General features: G+C 37.0%; 1 protein-coding gene across 3 annotated transcripts in view; it reads left to right on the top strand.

Moving 5' to 3' along the window:
* Nucleotides 1–8,129, top strand: part of SRFBP1 (serum response factor binding protein 1) — a 102,910-nt gene extending 94,781 nt beyond the window's left edge. Inside the window, exons 4-6 of one of the 3 annotated variants that reach the window (XM_072597149.1) lie at nucleotides 572–1,274; nucleotides 3,879–3,912; nucleotides 5,960–6,268. In XM_072597149.1, the coding sequence (XP_072453250.1) occupies nucleotides 572–1,274; nucleotides 3,879–3,912; nucleotides 5,960–6,151 (929 nt within the window). In that variant the 3' untranslated portion in view covers nucleotides 6,152–6,268. Of the gene's footprint in view, nucleotides 1–571; nucleotides 1,275–3,878; nucleotides 3,917–5,959 lie in introns of all 3 variants that reach the window. The other 2 variants (XM_072597148.1, XM_072597147.1) reach the window with 2 other exon arrangements.
* Nucleotides 8,130–17,530: the final 9,401 nt, after the last annotated feature.

Below are 17,530 nucleotides of genomic sequence, written 5' to 3' on the forward strand. Positions count from 1 at the left end.
TGTTTTTTAAAATCCTATAGTTTACTAATAGTGACTGATAAATAGCTCCGTGCATTCAGTTTAACACTGAATAGCATAGTTTTGCTTAATGTGAGTGTATTTAATACACTATTGCTTTTGACATAGTAACATCTTTTTGTGTATATCACAGTGATATGTGGGGTGTATAAAATGTTGTTTTTCAAAATTAATTGAAAAGCTATGATGGTATCTAGCACTGGCATTAATGGTTGAGGAATTGATGTTTTTTTCTGTTATTTCTATAAATATTCAAATGCTATTTCTATTTGATTTAAACTCAATCAAGTTTGAACCCTTCACTTGTGTCTCTTTATTTAAACAGAATTGTAGATTTTTTTTCTGTAAAATTTAATGATTTCATTGAATAAGATTGAGTATACTATGTATAAAGGGTTTTCCTAATCCAAGAAACTTACTTTCTCATTTCTGACCCATATCTTATATCTAATATAATACCCTATCCTAAGTAATGCGTTTTTAACTAAAGTAAAAAGTACTTGACCTTTAAAGTTTTATAATGTGTGTATTTCAAATTATTTGTTTTCTGTAGCTGCTGTCCAAGCATTTAAAGATTCAAGACGGGTTATTACTGAAGTTGAATCACTGAAGGATTCTTCAGAAGAAAACTACAGTGAGGAGACAGCAGTAAAGCAGAGCTCTCCTGCCAATTTGGATAAATTTAAGCACCAAGAAAGTGCAGCAAAAAAGGAACAAAATGTTAAAACATTGTCAAAGAAGCCACACAGCATTGGGAAAAAAGTGGATAAGATGGAAGACAAACAGAAAACAGGAATTCCTCCACATGTGGCATTAAAACCTTCTCAAGAGTCTTCTCTGATTGCTTTTGAAACCCCAAATACAGAGAAGAGAAATCTTGCCATCACCAACAAGACAGACAGAACAAGGATTTCTGCCCCCGTCACTAATGATGGCAGTGCTACGGAGGAGCAGAGTGCAGACGAAAAGGAATATTTTGATGATAGCACAGAAGAAAGGTTCTATAAACAGTCCTCACTGTCTGAGGACACTGATAGCGATGATGATTTCTTCATTGGGAAAGTTAAGAGGACCAGAAGGAAGGAAAGTAGCAGCTGTCCTTCAGCGAAGGACCAAGAGGCTCCCCAGAAAGGGTCATCTGCAGAAGGAAAGCTTGAGAGACTGGAGAGTGTGGAGAGAACGAAGCCAGCAACAAAAGCCCGGCGACTGGAATCAACATTTTTTTCTTCTTTATCTGAATCCAGAAGGACAAGAAGGTAAAGCCATTTTCCTCTAATGAAATAAAAATCAGAATTCTCCTTGTTTCACTTAGACACAGCTGCACCCATAAATAGTATTAGCAAATTGTAGGAATGCTGAAAGTCCACACTTCATGAGGGTTTCTATTTTAGGGACCTAATACCAAGTACACAATATTACCATCCCCTTTGTAGAATTTTCCTGTCATTTTTATGGAATTATTTATGTTACAGTAAGGTTTGCAGATATGTATTCAATAGTGTCTATTATTCAGCATCATGTAAGTGAATTTTCCAGATAACTAAACCTTAGGCCAAACTTTTAAAGTTCTGTTTATAATGAAAACCTTTGTAAAATGTGTTAAATGTTTACTTTGCCTTCTTCAAGAGCACATACTGAGCAGAACTTAAACATTTTTTTGTAAATCATGGTCTTCATTATAAACATCAGTTATTACAAGTGTATTATGAGAAAGGGTCTGATGTAAAGTCCTACTCCTATGCCTCATTGTGGCATTGATACAACCTGGGGTGGAGCCGTATTTCTCATAGAATGTTATCCTGCCATGTTTTGCTAGTACTTTGCCTAAAGTCACTTCTTTTAATGCCTATCATGACATGAAGGTGACCTGGGGTTCTGGAGGCCATGACAACAGAGCACATGCTCTGGCAGCTGCTTGTTCTGGAAAGCCTTCTACTTACATGGGTGACAGACAGCATGAAACGACTTGTTCTTGTAAGGGAAGAACACCAGTGAAAATATAGATCTTTTAAAAGTGAAGTAGTTCGAAGATGAGAGACTGTTGAGTTAGGGAGATGCTGTTTGCTCTTACCATATTAAGTGACGTCTGAATACATATTATTGACTGCTAATAAATGTCATTTCTCAATATTTCAGCTTCTAGCAGCTCCCCTTTTCATACTGTTTTTAATATGCTCTCTTATTGTAACCTATGGGAAAACCAAATAACATTTGCTACATCATTGATTTTCCATGCAATTCTATGGCCCCCTGAAAGTTGAGGGTGACACATTCTTCCCTGCATATGAGGTTTGTTAGAGCTGCTTTTCTCAGGAATTTTATTTTTCATCATTCCAAGTTCAAGAGTGTTCTCTGAATGGGAAAGATTCTAAAAATGGAAAAATGTGGCATGACATATTGTATGTTAACAATTCTTGGAGTTTTTAATGGAAGAGTGAATGAAGAGCTATTGTGCATAGTGGATATGAGTATTCACTGTATCTGGAATCAGGAAAACCCAGCTCTAAACCCACTTCTGTACTTACTAGCTGTCGGAGCCTGGGCAAGTCAGATTAACCTCTCATGCTTCAATTTTCTCATCTCTAATATGTTAGGGTTATATTAGCTGGTCTTCTAAAGATACTTTAAGTTTCAAATCTATGATCCATTTATCATACAAAATATATTTGCCTTCTATTTATCTCATAAACCTGTCTGTCTCAGTTTTGAGATAACTAGGAAGCCAGAAATTCAGAGGCATCATTTAAAATTATTTTCTTAACTGAAAATAGCATACCTCCTGATTGTCATGCTACCTTCTCCCTCCTGTGTTCTCTCAGATTCTCCAAAATATGAACACCAAGTTAGGAATATCCTTTACATATGAACAACCTCCCTGACAACTTCCTGCAATGGCTGGGGACCTTGCTTTTTGCCAAGATACTGTCTGTGACAGTAGTGGGAAATGTGGTGGTGCTGGCATGTCATTTCAGTTGGAACTCAAAACATATGTTCCCCTTTAAAAAAATGAAACTACTATAAATGATAGTTTCACACACACACACACACACACACACACACTTGCAACAGTGTTTATTGGTGTTTTCTTTAGGGGAGAGGGAATAATTATATCCATAGTATTTCAGCTAAAATGCTTTATTACTAATATAGAACTAAATACTTATATTTCAGCTATTATATTTCAGTATTATGGCTATAGTATAGTCACAGTGTAAATTTTGTATTGAATAGACTTATGACATGGTCTAGAAACCTAAATGCTATCTATAACATTGGTTATATGGAAAAAATGAATTTCGTGTTGCCAGCTGTGGTATACCATGGAAAAATTGCTGATCTACAAGAGGCCTAAATTTGACTCCTTGTTCTGACGTGCACGCGCGCACACACACACACACAAAATCTGTATGATCACAGGCAAGTCACTTAACCTCATAGACTTAATTTTTATATATGCAAAAATAAGGATAATAATGCATGTCCTACCTGCCTCCCAGGCTCTAAAAATGTGAATTATGCCTACTCCTGTACTAAATGTTTTTAAATATGAAAAAACTGTTTGATTTTGTTAAGAATATATGAAAAACAAGATAACCACATTTTAATACTAGAAAGAAATAAAACTGATTTTTCCTAATCTTGTCATAACAATGAAAGTCTTTTGTTGAATAGATATTACCTGACAGTCTTAAAATTCCTTTTGCTTCACTTCCCATATTTAACTTTGAAGAGTTTTTAAAGACAGGATTTTGTATTGCCTTATATTCAGCATTTTGTGATCATTTTTGTTAACTATCTTTTTAAAATTCTAACTCTTTATTTTTCTCCTAAAAATGGTAATATTTTTTTTTTCCTTTTAGAAATGCCAGAGAACAGCTTCCTAAAAACAGAATTCTAGGTATGTATGGATTGTCTACACTGAGGTAAAGTCATAATGAAAATTTCAGTGACTCTAAATGCAAAGTGTAGTTTTATTTGTTTCACTTTGATTTTGTTGAAAAGAGTGTGAATATTACTAAAAAAAAAAAATAGTATACATTTTTGTATCCCAGTGTTTTGATTTGTGTTATGGAAATTATTCACTTGCTCTTATCTCCTAATAAGAATAATATATTTGGTACTGAATATTTGGGGAAAAGTTTTGTATTCATTATCATTTATGTTGATTAAATGATCTCTAAGGCCCCTTCCCACTGTAAAGGTTAAGTTTTAATATTATTTGATACAAAATATATTGTATAAATACCTTCATGCTTTCTGATTTGTCCTGTCACCTTATTTTGGCATGAACAGGAATGCTTCTTTTTTTGGATGAATTTATTTTTCCTTTCAGTAGAAAAGATTTGAGGAATAAAGTTGTCCTGTGTAGTGTTAAGCATCTCCAAGCAGATGCCCTTTCTGGAGTGGTGATTAAAGGAAAATAAAGTGATGACCAGCAGACTCTTCAGATTGCTCTCAGGACCTTCAGAGTCCAGCTGCCACCTCAGCACTATTTCATAGAACTCCAGCCATCTCACCCTGTCCTTTCAACCTCCATGTACTTTACAGTTTTGAGTTCCAAATTCTGTCCAACCCTCCACCTTCCCTGAAACAGTAAGTGATCAGAAATAGGTTATACATGTGCAGTTATCTAAAGCATTTCCGTATTATTCATTCCGTATAAGAAGACTTGAATAAAAGAAAGACAGGAAGGAAGGAAGAAAATAGCATGCATCAGTCTGTATTCAGTCAGTATCAATTCTTTCTCTGGAGGTGGATACATTAATACTTTGGGATTGTCTTGGATCATTGTATTGCTGAGAATGGCTACATCATGCACAATTCTTCATTGAACAATAATGCTGTTACCATGTACAGCGTTCTCCTGGTTCACTTCACTATGCATCAGGGTCACACATCTGGTGACTGGAAGGCTGATGCTGCCCCCATCAGAAATGAATGGTTTTGTGGATAAAGATAGACTTGTTTTGTAGAGTTTAAAATACCTTTAAGAGGTAGAGTTTAAGTTGCAAATGTAGACAGTTGGTGACATGGAATTAGAGCACAAGAGAGAAACTAGGGCTGGATATACTGATTTACTAGAATGGTAATTGAACCCTTAGTAGCCAATTTAGTCACAGAGAAGTTTGGAGCAGTATATGCTGGTAAATGTTTCATTACTAGCTCTTAGTTTTCATTAGTAATATTTCTTCACTTTTTAGACGATCCACAGATCAGTAAATCAAGTCCTGAGTTATAACATTTTCTGCTTTCCAAGGTGCAGATTTTAATGGTTGACTTTCCCAAGCTGGTCCAAGCCAGCTCCAGCACAACTCTGATGTAAAAATGTGAAGAAAAGCAAGCCAGAAGCCTTAGGATATTCCCACAATCAGGAAGCTAGACACGGTTTAGGATAAAGCAAAAGAAGCACCAGATGGGTAGGAGAACCAGGAAAGAACAGGATCAGAAAATCTGAACAAGAAAGTGTCCATCGCAGTGTCAGATGCTGCAAAGAGTCAAGAAGGATGCAGAAAAGAAACAGCCACAGACTGTGTTAATGTAGAGTTCATTGCTAACTTTGGATAGAACACTTTTAGTTGAAGGAGACGGTGAGAAGAGAAAATGCGAAGGGTTGAGACGAGAGAAAAGGAAGTACAGAGGTGACCAGTATAAACAGCTTTTCCTGAATGTTTGGTTCTGAAAGGGAGGGAAAGGTTTAGACTCTTCTGATTATTTCTCTAGATGTCTTCTCTCCCTACTAGATTGCAGCCACTTTGAACACAGGAACTATGTGTGTGTGTGTGTATTTAGTACACGTGTATACCTATTTATGTATCACATGCATGTGCACATGTATGTTACATACACATGTATTGTTATATGGCATAGATACACGTGTGTGCATACATAGCATGTTGAATTTAACTGACTTCCATTCTTTTGCCCCTTCCTTTCTCCACACCTAGCTTTTCAACAAAATGAGCATCAGATCAGGAATCACCTTGACAGAAGTTTGTATACAAGGCCTGAAAATAAGAAACAGCAGCTACAACAGCCCCTTCATCCTTCTTGGGAAGCAAGCCGGAAACGAAAAGAACAGATGTCTAAAATTACAGTATTTCAAGGGAAAAAAATTACATTTGATGAGGACTAGTGGTTCTTTTTTTGGTGATTTTTTTACATTAGTTAAGAAGATTCCCCTATTTGTATGATTTATTTTAGGGAATTTTTGCTTTTTATTTTTGTCTCTTTTTCTTTTGAATACTTTTAGAGAGCAAGAATTTTTTGTTTTTTCCATTTTGTTTTAACTCTAGTAACTTTATGATTGAGTTTGTGTATTTATGGTGTACATCTAAGTGCATTTTAAAATAATGATTATTATAATAATGCCTATAAGAAAATCAGATATGTTCTTGAAAAGTCTTCATTGCGTGACATTTTGCAATTTCGTATTTAAAGATATTTTTGTGTAGTATTTTTTATCTCCAATTATACTGGTTTTATTTATCATGGACAGTATTTCACCTGTTCAGCTGTCTCCTAAAAACAAATATGGGGATACATTGAAAAACAGTATAAGAATTTGAAAAATTAACTCACTTTTAAGGGAAAAGTAATAAAACAATTTTTAGAAGTTAATCCTATCACCATAACTAAAAATATCAAAGTTGTCATATCCATATAATTAATGTCAGTATATTATACTTTGAGGAAGTTAAAAATGCTGTCCATATATTTATTTTCTTTGGTTTTATGTAGTGTTCAGGGTTGAACTCCAAACACTTTTGGTAAACATTTGAATCCAAACAAAAAAACATTTTCCTTAATTTTTAAACTCATCAATAATAGTAAGTTTCTTTTAATTCAGAAATTCACTGTATAAAACTAATGGGCCTGATCATCTTAGAAAATTCACTGAGGAACAATATGATAGCAAGTAAATTTCAGAATAGACCAAAGCTGGACAATCGCTTCCACATTCAAGTTGACCAGAGACAGACTATTGAGATTACTCACTAAGAAAGGTATGACTACTGAAAACGCCATGAATTTTATTATTTAATAGGAAACCCCCAGCCCCCAAAAATGCCTTCAGGTATTTTTTTTCTTCTCTCAACTGGGAGAAATTAAAGGTTCTTGGTTAACTGAATAACAAGCATAATCATTTCCATATGTACTAAGACTTTACACTGGACTTGTGGCAAAAAAAAAAAAAAAAGACATCTGGTGAGCAGGAAATTCATGAGCTCTGAAAAGTTATTTCTACGTTCCATTATGAACTTCAGTACTTAATAACTAAGAACATAGGGTCTACAGAAATATTCCAGAAAATGGAAGCTCTAAATGAGCTACATTTGTGGATTTGTTACACTGAGAGGCCAAAACATGAGGTTGGAAAGACCATTAATGAGAGAGAACAAAAATGCAGGGTACTTACCAGCTTGTGTTATCCTGTCCCTTGCTCCTTTTGGCCACCATTCCCAAATCTTTTTGACTTCACCTCTCCTTCTTTCCCCAAAAGGTCGCTTTTATTTCATGGACAAGTTTTAAGTGTTTAGGCTAAGAAGAACCATTAGTATGGAGTTTGGAGTACGTGGGATTTTGGGTTAAGGGGCATCTACTGTTCTCCAGAGTCTGGTATTGTTTAACAAAGATTCTATTCAGTTAAGCCTAAAGTTGCCACTCCCATTTGTTTTGGTCTGTAGCATTACTTACTACTCTTCCATTAGTTAGCTAATGTGCCTGAATTTAATATCATGTGTAGCATGAGCCTGGGAAAAAATTATTTACAGTCACTTCTCACATCTACAAGTATTAATAACAGTTAGACGTGTTTAGCACCAAATTGTGCAGACCTGGAGTGGATTTGGATTTCAGTCATATTTCTTATGTCCAGACTATTCTCAAGTACAGTGAATGAAACAGCAGACTTGCCTTCTTAGGTGGGCCTATATGAGGGCAGTAAAAGTTCTGAAAGGACCATAACATCAAAGCGCTGTGCTGTTTCTAAGTACCCCATACTCTTTGCATTTTGGAACATGTGTTTCTCTTTTAAGAAAACTTGTTTTGAGGGAGACGTTGTCTTTCTGTATGTTATATTCAGTACAAAATAAAGTTTTGTTGTTTTTCAACAGATAGCCAAAGCTCTGTTCATGGAGAAGAGTTGTTTGGTATTATTCCCAACAATTATAACCCAACAATACTACTCCCTCAAATATTGTTTTACCAATTTTAACAAATAAAGGGGAATAGTTTAGTCTGTCCTTTAGTAGTTGTCATCAGTTCCATGAGTTGGAAGTAGATTTTGTGTTTTGTGCTAAAAAGGCTGAAACTTTTCAGTACATTTTGATTTGCATTTTTATGACTTGAGTTTGTATTCTTTAAGAGTATTCCTTCACATGTCAGTGTTTATCATACGTAGAAAACTTTCTGACAGTTCAAAACAATGGAAAAACTTACAATTGAACTATGAAATGTATTCCAGTGTGGTATGGAAAAAATAACTTTCCTGTTAACAAAATGCCCTTTTAAATCTTCCTTTATATTGTGGTAGGATTTTTGAAACATATATTAATTTCACATGCTTTTGATTTTTTAAATTAATGTATTGAGAGGCATTAGCAAAGTCATAGTTCCCTTGAAACCTGTGTTAATGTGAATGTTTGCATAGTACATAACATACATAATGTGTATGTTATATGTGATATTAAATATATATATATATTTTTAAATATTTACCTAAAAGACATTGTGGATAGCGAGCTAGCATTGGAGTCCGGAAGACCTGGATTCAAGCCCTGCATCTGACACATGTGACCTTCGATAAATTCCCTTGCGTTCTCTTTGCCTTGGGCGACTCTCCAAGACTATCAGTTGCAGAGAAGGTTCTTACCTGTATTAACAGGGGGAGTTTCCTATGTTATATTTCCACATAGAATACAGAGTGTGCAGCAGTCACATAGCATCTGTGTATTTCACATGCCGATATCCTGTTTGAGTTCTTGACTCAACAAAACAAAGTATATCAATGGCATACATAACAATTATAGTTATTTCCCATGCTATCTGTCCCCTTAGGCCACCTGATTCATTCAGGGCAGTGGAACTAGAGAAGAGAAGAGAAAAGGAAAGAGTAATATTAATAGGATAAGAGAGTTGAAAAAGACCCCTGGAACCATCCAGTCCAATCCCCTCATTTTACAGATGAGAAAATTGACCTCCCAGCCCCCAAGGTCATATAGGTAATAGGCATAGTCTAGTCGGAGTCCCAGGTTCTCGGTCTTCCTATACAATATTCTGTTCAGCCCACCATATTGTCTTCTATTTTGTATCTACCCACAACAAAGCTGTGTCTTCAATAACTATTTGCCTGGGTTTCTGATGTAGAAATTCCATCACTGATCCAGGGCAGCAACCCCTCTATAGTTTTTAATCATGGAGAGTTAACTAGTATATAGAGAAGCTAAATGACCATGGTTGTATAGCCAGTACAAGTCAATCAGTCATTCATATATATGGAAGGCAAGTCCAACCCCTCATTTTAGGTGAAAAACAGAGACTTAGATTTAAAGAGGCCTGAGTAAGGTCTCATGAGGAGACCTCAGTACCACATGTGGCCCGGCAGATGGGGCATGACTGGTCAGGGCAGGCCCCAGCTTAGTCATCCATACTGCACTGAGCTGTGAAGTGCCCTGTGCTGACCCTTCACAGTTCAGTTCAGGGGCTCCTTCTGGCTCTCTCTCTCTCTCTCTCTCTCTCTCTCTCTCTCTCCTTCCCTCCCTCCCTCCCTCCCTCCCCCCATAGAACGGACAACACTAGGTCCCTGCCGAAGCTCCACTTAAGGCCTGTTTTCTCGACCTTCCTGGCTTCACAGTGATTATCAGTAGTACCTGTTGCTATTTCCCTCCCAGCTTGATGTAGTTATTTTTCTTTGCTTCTTTAAAGGGGCCATGCTCTAAAAGTGGGCCTATTCACTGAATGGGGTTTACCTCACCCTAAGTCAGTACCTGAATAGACCTTGGCCCTTTTAGGCCAAGGTCTCCCATTTCATCCTGGGCCATCTCCAGTCATCCTGATGAATATCTGGTCACTGGATTCAGATGACTCTGGAGGAGAAGTGAGGCTGGTGACCACACAGCCCTCCCTCACTCAAAAAGTCAAGTGCAGGTCATGGCATGGTCTTCTTTGGCAACGAGGACAAACACAACAACGTGTGTGTGTGTGTCTGTGTGTGTCTGTGTCTGTCTCCCATTAGAATGTAAACAGAGACAGTTTTTGTTTTCTTTTTATCACAGCCTTTAGCACCATATCTAATTCATAGTAAGCACTTAAAAATGATTTTTTTGGCTGTCATTTTACATTTTGTACACACAGTGTGTTAACTGTTTACAAGAAGATACTTTATATTCAGGCAAAAATCTCAAGCATACTTTGAGAAGTGAATGTTTTGAATATTTTATTACCCTTTTCAAGTCCTTATTTTTCTTTGTGTTTCAGGGTTCCTTACTAAAAAAAAAGTTTTCACCTACCTTAGAATCATTTTGAGAAAAATATTCTCTAAATTCGAAGTGTCCTGTAAACTATTTTAATTTGCATATATCTACTTGATTTCTCTTTAGTTAAATTATATATATAAGATTTTATTTAACTTAGAGCATAGTCGTATAATGGCAAGGTTTATGCCATAAAATACTGCAGTTATATTAAAAATAACTGAAACAATCCATTTAATCCCATCTTCATTAATCATTGTGCATGGTACTAATCTACTGAAAATGGATGATCAGTAAAAATAAACTACAGAACTCAAAATCCCTTAATAGAGTATTTGATACTTGAGAAATTACTAGTGTGTTCAGTTTGCCAGTGAAAAAGTAACATACAGTGAAACTTGAGCTATCACTTTAGCTTCTGAAATTACATTTGCTTCAAACCAGTTAAATAGAACTTTAAAAATTCTGTCCTGTAAAAGACAAAAATTGCATTATTTCCTCCTTATCAATTTGAAAGGTGAAAATCCTGTACAGGTTCTGTTTACTTTCTGTGTTGTTATTAACATTCTATGATCTTAAACTTTCTTTTTGTGCTTTAATTTTTGTTTCCTAGAAATCAATCTCTCTTAGCTCTTGTCCCAAATCTCTAAATTAGGCATGGATTACTTCCTCCAAATTTCTCCCTTATCCCTCCCCTTTAGAGATTCCTTATAGGCAATCTCAGAATGAAAATATACTTGCCCACCCATGAAATGTTCAGTAGATTCTTCTTTTTAAAATTTATTTTTTATTTTTTTTAATTCTAAACTTAAAACATCAAAAAAGCATTTCCACATATACAGCAAAACACATGATTCTTCTGGAAAACTGAATCTCCTTTTCATACTACCTGCATTTTTAAACATATAATTTCTAGAAATAACTTTCAAAACTATCCTGCTTATCTTCATTCTGGATTTCCTTCTGTTCTCCTCTGAGCATTTTTAAAGGGGTTTCAGTAGACCCCTTTTTTGGTATCACTATTGCTAACCCAATTTCTCCTTGCCCCCTATTAGAAATGAAAGAAAAGAAAATATCTTGTAACAAGTAAGCATAATCAGGCAAAACAAATCAGTGCCATGGATATATCTATAAATATAATATGTCTCCTCACCTTGTGACCATCACCTTTCTGTTAAGAACTGGATATCATGCTTTGCCATAAACCCTCTAAAGACACAGTTGGTCACTGCATTCATCAAGTTCTTAGGGCTTCTTTATTCTTAAGTTCTTTTTCTTTATAGTGTTGCTGTCTATGTATTATTGTTTCCCTAGTCCTATGTACTTGACTTTACATCAGTTCATAATACCCAGGATTCTCTGAAATCAGCTCTTCCATTTTATTTTGGTGTAGTTATATCCCATTACATCCACATACCATAGTTTGTTCACACATGCTTCAGTGGTCTGTATGCAAGCCGAAGGACCCCTATTGTATTACAATTCTTTATTTTGTTTTCTCCTTTTGTTCCTCCCTTCAGTATAGGCAATTTTTTGTCACTATTTCCTGCCTGATATTATTTTCCCTCTTAATCACTTCCCTAGCCTCTCTGTTTTTTTTTCATCAAGATTGATATATTTCCTCACCAGACTGTGTGTGTGTGTTCATATTGAAGCTTCCTTTGTCCATTACTGATAAGTGAGGTTCATCCAGTGGCCTCTCCTCCCAATCCTTTATGATTGTGTCCTCTACTCATATATCCCAATTGTGAAATAACAATTTACATCGCCTTCTTCCTATTTTCTATGCCCTTTTAACCCTCCCTTCTCTTTCTCCTCTTTAAGACTTCAAAATAGAATCATTCCACTCCTGGGACTTCTATTCCCTCAATACTCTTTGAAGACATTAAGGGACACCTTTTTTCTCCCTTTAATAGAATGCTAACCCTACATCATTATCTGTCTTCCACTTGCCCAAATCTTTCTGTTTCTCTTGACTCTCTTATGCTTCTTTTTTAAAAGTTCTACTCAGCTGTGGTTTCTTCATCAAAAATACTTGAATGTTCTCTAATGTTCCACTTTTTTCCCCTGTAGGATTATACTTGGTTTACAGGTTAAGTTATTCTTGGGTTGTAAGACTGTGTCTTTTGCCTTTTGTAATATTACATTCCAAGATCTACTTTTGTTTACCATAGAAGCTGCCAGTGATGGGGTTCAGACTCTGGGACCCTCCTTGAGCTCCCCTTGAATCTTCCCACTTAATCTGGTCTTTTTTATTCAAATCTAATCTTTCCATTTGTTCCTGCAGTCTCAGGTAGCCCATGGACTTTTTTGTGCTCAGATCTCCCCACCCTTGATCCCATCAAAACCCCATTTCCCAAGACTGCTGACCATTCCCATCAAGATCTCCCTAGAGTCTCTCTGTATTCATTCCCATACTGCCCCTATCAAGATCTCTGAATTGCCCCACCTATTTCCCATCCAAGGCCACCATTGTCTGATATCTCCTGATTATGTCTGCTGATTGCCTCTAGCTCTTTATGAGTCACCCTAGTCCCACTGAGGTCCTCCTTGGACTTCTCCTCCTTACCGTCCCTAAACCCCTCCTCCCATCGCCCTAGACCACCTCCAGATCCCTCCTATAGTGTTTCCTGTATTTAAGTTCCATCTTGCCTCCATGAAGGCACTCTGTTCAATCCAGCTCAGACTCTGTCTAGCTGAGATACTATCTGGCCCACTTAATACAAGCGTTACAAATGCTTAGGCTCCTTAAGAGCCAAACCAAGGTGGTGAATCTTTAATAAACTTTGTTTTTCTTTGGCTTTAAGAAGGCTTGAGTCGAATTCATTCTAGCAGGACCCTGCATGTCAGTATTTTGGGGTCCCAGCACCCCTCAGCCTCATACCAGGTCTGTGGTCCCTTGGTACTTGAACTGCTTTTTCTAGATATCAGTATTTTTTTTCCTTTGACTTGAGAACTTCATTTTGGCTGATATTCCTGGGATTTTCCTTTAGAGGGTTCTTTGAAGAGATGGTCAGTGAATTTTTTCTGTTTATTTTGTCCTCTGGTTCTGATAAATCTGACCATTGAAATATGCTGTTTGTGCTTTCTATTTTTTGGTCATTGAATGTGACAAGTCAATGAAGACTTCTCAGGGACCTAAGTCTAAAGTAAAGCAGACATAATGCCTGAGTTTCAATTTATCAAAAATCATATGATATGGGGAAACGAAGTTGTGAAACCATCTGTCACCCCTCTCCCCAATTTCGCTGACTCCCATTTCCTATTTCTGAAATAGAGACTGCTAGCTCAGGCTGCTGAGTTTCATTTCCTTATTTCTGAAAATAAAGACTGCTCACTCAGGCTCTTGACCAAAAGGATAAGGGTGGGAGACGGGGGAGGGGTTTGTGATTCTGCTATATAACCTTGCATCTGCTACTGTAAAATGCTTCCCCTCCTCCAGTCTGCTTGGAAGGAGGTGAAGTCCAGTTCTTGCAAGAACCAAATAAAGGATTTCCTGTTCATATTTTGAGATGCCTCTGAGTAGTCAATTTGAGTAGGGGTCTTGCCATCCCACACAGTCATATTTTCAGATAGTTCAAGGATTCTTATGTTACCTGTTCTTGAGTTGTTTTATAGATAATTTGTTTTTTATGTTATCTTTATTTTTTCAATCTTAATTTTGCTCTATGGAGCTGTCTTATGGAATCACTGATTTCTATTTTGTCTAGTTTTCAGGGAGTCTTTTATTTGATTAAGGTTCACTGTTTTCTGTTACAAGCTGCTAGTCCTTTCTTCCACAGCTTTTATTCATTTTTTTAATAACGTCCTGCATCATTTCCTCTATATACTCCTGAATTTATGGAAAGTCTTTTTGCCCTCTTTGGGTTTTTGCTTTAAGTTTTTATGAGTTTATTAGCTCCTTTTTGGAAGTCTCTGTATCTATGATAATTTTTGATACTTGTCACTGTTTTGCTAATTTTTCAATTTGCTTGTCTCACTAGCTTTGTTTCAGTTCCTGAATTGTCCCAGGGTCAGGCTCCACTTCCTGCTGCACTTTTAGTTGGGGTAGTTGACCCTTCTTGTTCTCACTCTGCATCTGGTTCTTTTCATGCCAGCCTCTGTTTCCTGGGATTAGACCTCCACTCCTCCCCCCAGATAATTCAGGTTCAGAGTTCTGGATCTGTAGGGCCATTTCTGATGTCTAAGGACATTGTTAGGAATTTAGAGCCTTAGGGCCTGGAATGTTCTAGTCTGAATACTTACTGCACTAGTCACTGCTGGCTACCCACTGCCAGCTTCTACTCCCAGGAACTTCCAAGGTTACCACCCTAGGGCTTTGGGAAATGGAGATGTGGGTGACTCCACTCTTGCTGCCTCTAGAAATGTAGCCTTATAATGAGCTACATGCATCTCTGGTCATATTGGGAGACTACATTTTTCCAGTGTTGGCACAGGCTTTGCTGGCAACTGCATTTCCTATTGCCTTTGGTGTTCTGGCTAAGGTAGAAGTCACTTATAATTTCTCATTAGATTTTTAAAAATTTGTTTTTAACATTCTTTTCTTTTTTTGAGTTCCATATTCCTACCGACCCCCTATCCATTGAGAAGGCTAACACTATATCAGTTACATATGTGAAATCGTGCAAAACGTTTCCATATTAGCAATTTCACTGGATTTCTTGACAATTAGTCAATTTGGTGTTAATTGCATGATTTTGCTACAGTAGGTATGCAGAAGTTGGATAGTCTGCCTCCCCTTCAGACACCTATCTTGGCAGGAAGATTTGAATAAATAAGAGTTTTCTTTAAAAGAAGAAGATCATAAGACAGAAGCAGTGAATCAAAAAAAAAAATTACAGTAAGTTTGGCAAGAGATATGAAGAGCTACCTTTCCAGAAGTCATGATTTCATAATGCTTGATTGCATGCCATGATTCCACTAGACTAACTCATTGAGGAGACAGCCCTGAACATCCTGTTCAATGTGGCTATGCTGTGGTATCTGATGTAGGAATGTCTGAGAGGGGTGGGGCTTTTTCTGTTTGTTTGTTCATTCTTTAAAAGAAAGTGGTAGAGGGTAGGAAAAGGTTGTTGCTTACAGAATCCTTTCAGAACACAGCCTTTCAGGAGATGGAGCAGAAAAAGTGATCCTTGGTCTCACTTCTATCTCCTGTCTTTCCTAGCTTCCTTTAGATCCCAACTAAAATCTCCCCTTCTACAGGAATCTTTTCCCAATACCTCTTTTTTAAAAAAATGTCCACGGATGTTTTCTGCTTCTTACATTGTATCCTATGTATCCTTCCCCTTCCCTCAAAGCCATTCCATGTGAAAAATAATATTTTTAAGAGGAAAAAAATGTCAACACAAATGATTAATCGAAGTCAGCCCAAATGATTGATACATTAAGAAAATCTGAAAACATGCAATGCACTTGTAGACCTTATACTGACATGAATATCTCATTTGAGTTGCAGTTGATCTTTATAATTTTTTTACATTAACTTTTGTTTTAGTGTGGTGTTCTATTTACATTTTAGTTACTGTGTATATTGTTTTCTTGGCTTTGATTACTTCACTCTGCATCAGTTCATATAGATCTTTCCATGCTTCTCTATATTCATCATATACATAATTTCTTACAGCAAGGGAGTATTCCATTATACTCATGTACCACAGTTTGTTTAGCCATTCCCTAGCTGATGAACATTTATGCTGTTTCTACTTCTTGCCTGTCACAAAAAGTGCTTCTATAAATATTTGAGAGCATTTGGGGGCTTTTTTAAATCAGTGGCTTCTTTGGCATATAATTCCTGTAATGGAGTCTCTGGTTCAAAGAGTATGGACATATTAGTCATTTTATTTCCATTACCAAATTGTTTTTCAAAATGGTTGTACTGTAGAGGATTCTGAGAAGATGGCAGAGTAGGCTAGAGAATTCCAAAATAGCACCTTAAGGCAAACAAAGTGTGGGGCACAAGGAGGTCTTCCTGGGAAATTTGAAGAGATCTGAATAAAAATGAAAAGTCCCAGGACAAGGTTTAGTCCCTGTGAAGAGTAAACACCTCCAGGCTAGGGTCCCTTTTAACTACAAGCTGCAAGCCATTTAAACAAGTGGCAAGACCTTTGGTTAGTTGGTTTGAGAGGTTGCCTCAGCCCCATCCACAGGAACTTTCACCCCTGGTATAGTGCTGGGAATTGGGCATTTGGGCCTTGGAAGATTGAGAGAACCTCTGCTGATAAGGATGCTGCAAAGAGAAGGGGAGAGGAGGGAAGGATCCAGGATACATCTGGTGAATGCAGAAGCAGTGGGCCAGAAAGCCCCTGGCTGTGGGCACTTACTAGAGGTAGGAGGTTTGGCTTCCAGGCAGGAGGGGAGAACTGAAGATCTGGGGCAAGAGGCATCATTTCCCATACCCCAGGGCTAGAGGTGATTACAAAACTTATCACCACAAAAAATGCACAGGTAAAGGAGAAAGAATCCAGTTATAGAAGGGTATTATGGGAATAGAGATGGACCGGAGTTCATCTTCAGGGGAAGAAACTGAAGTAAAGAAACCCCCAAAAAGTAATGTGAAATGGTCACTTGCCCAAAAAGAATTCTTAGAAGATCTTTAAAAAGTTTAAAAACCAAATGACAGAGACAGAGGAAAAACTAAGTAAGAATAATCCAAGAAAAATAAGAAGGTTATGAAAGGAAAGTCAACCAATTAGAAAAGGAAATCCAGAATCTAAAGGAAGAAAATGACACTTTGGAAGTTAGAATTGAGCAAAATGAAACCAGCAAAATTGTAATAGATAAGATCAAGAAATAATTAACCAAAATGTGAATAATGAAAAAATAGAAGAGAATGTGAAACATAAGAAATGTTGGGGGTGTAAGCTCAGTTCTCACGCGGACAGTCTCGGGCAGGTAAAGGTGAGGACTTCTAAACCTCAGAGTTCTCATGAGTCCCCCCAGGGAACAACTGGGAATTGAGGTGTGAGACACGGGCTATCTCGTGCATTTCCGCCTCTTCCCCGTGGGAAACTTGCTGGGGAGAGCATCCCACCCTTGAGATT

Source organism: Notamacropus eugenii, chromosome 3 (assembly GCF_028372415.1).
Source record: "Notamacropus eugenii isolate mMacEug1 chromosome 3, mMacEug1.pri_v2, whole genome shotgun sequence".
Classification (NCBI taxonomy): domain Eukaryota; kingdom Metazoa; phylum Chordata; class Mammalia; order Diprotodontia; family Macropodidae; genus Notamacropus; species Notamacropus eugenii.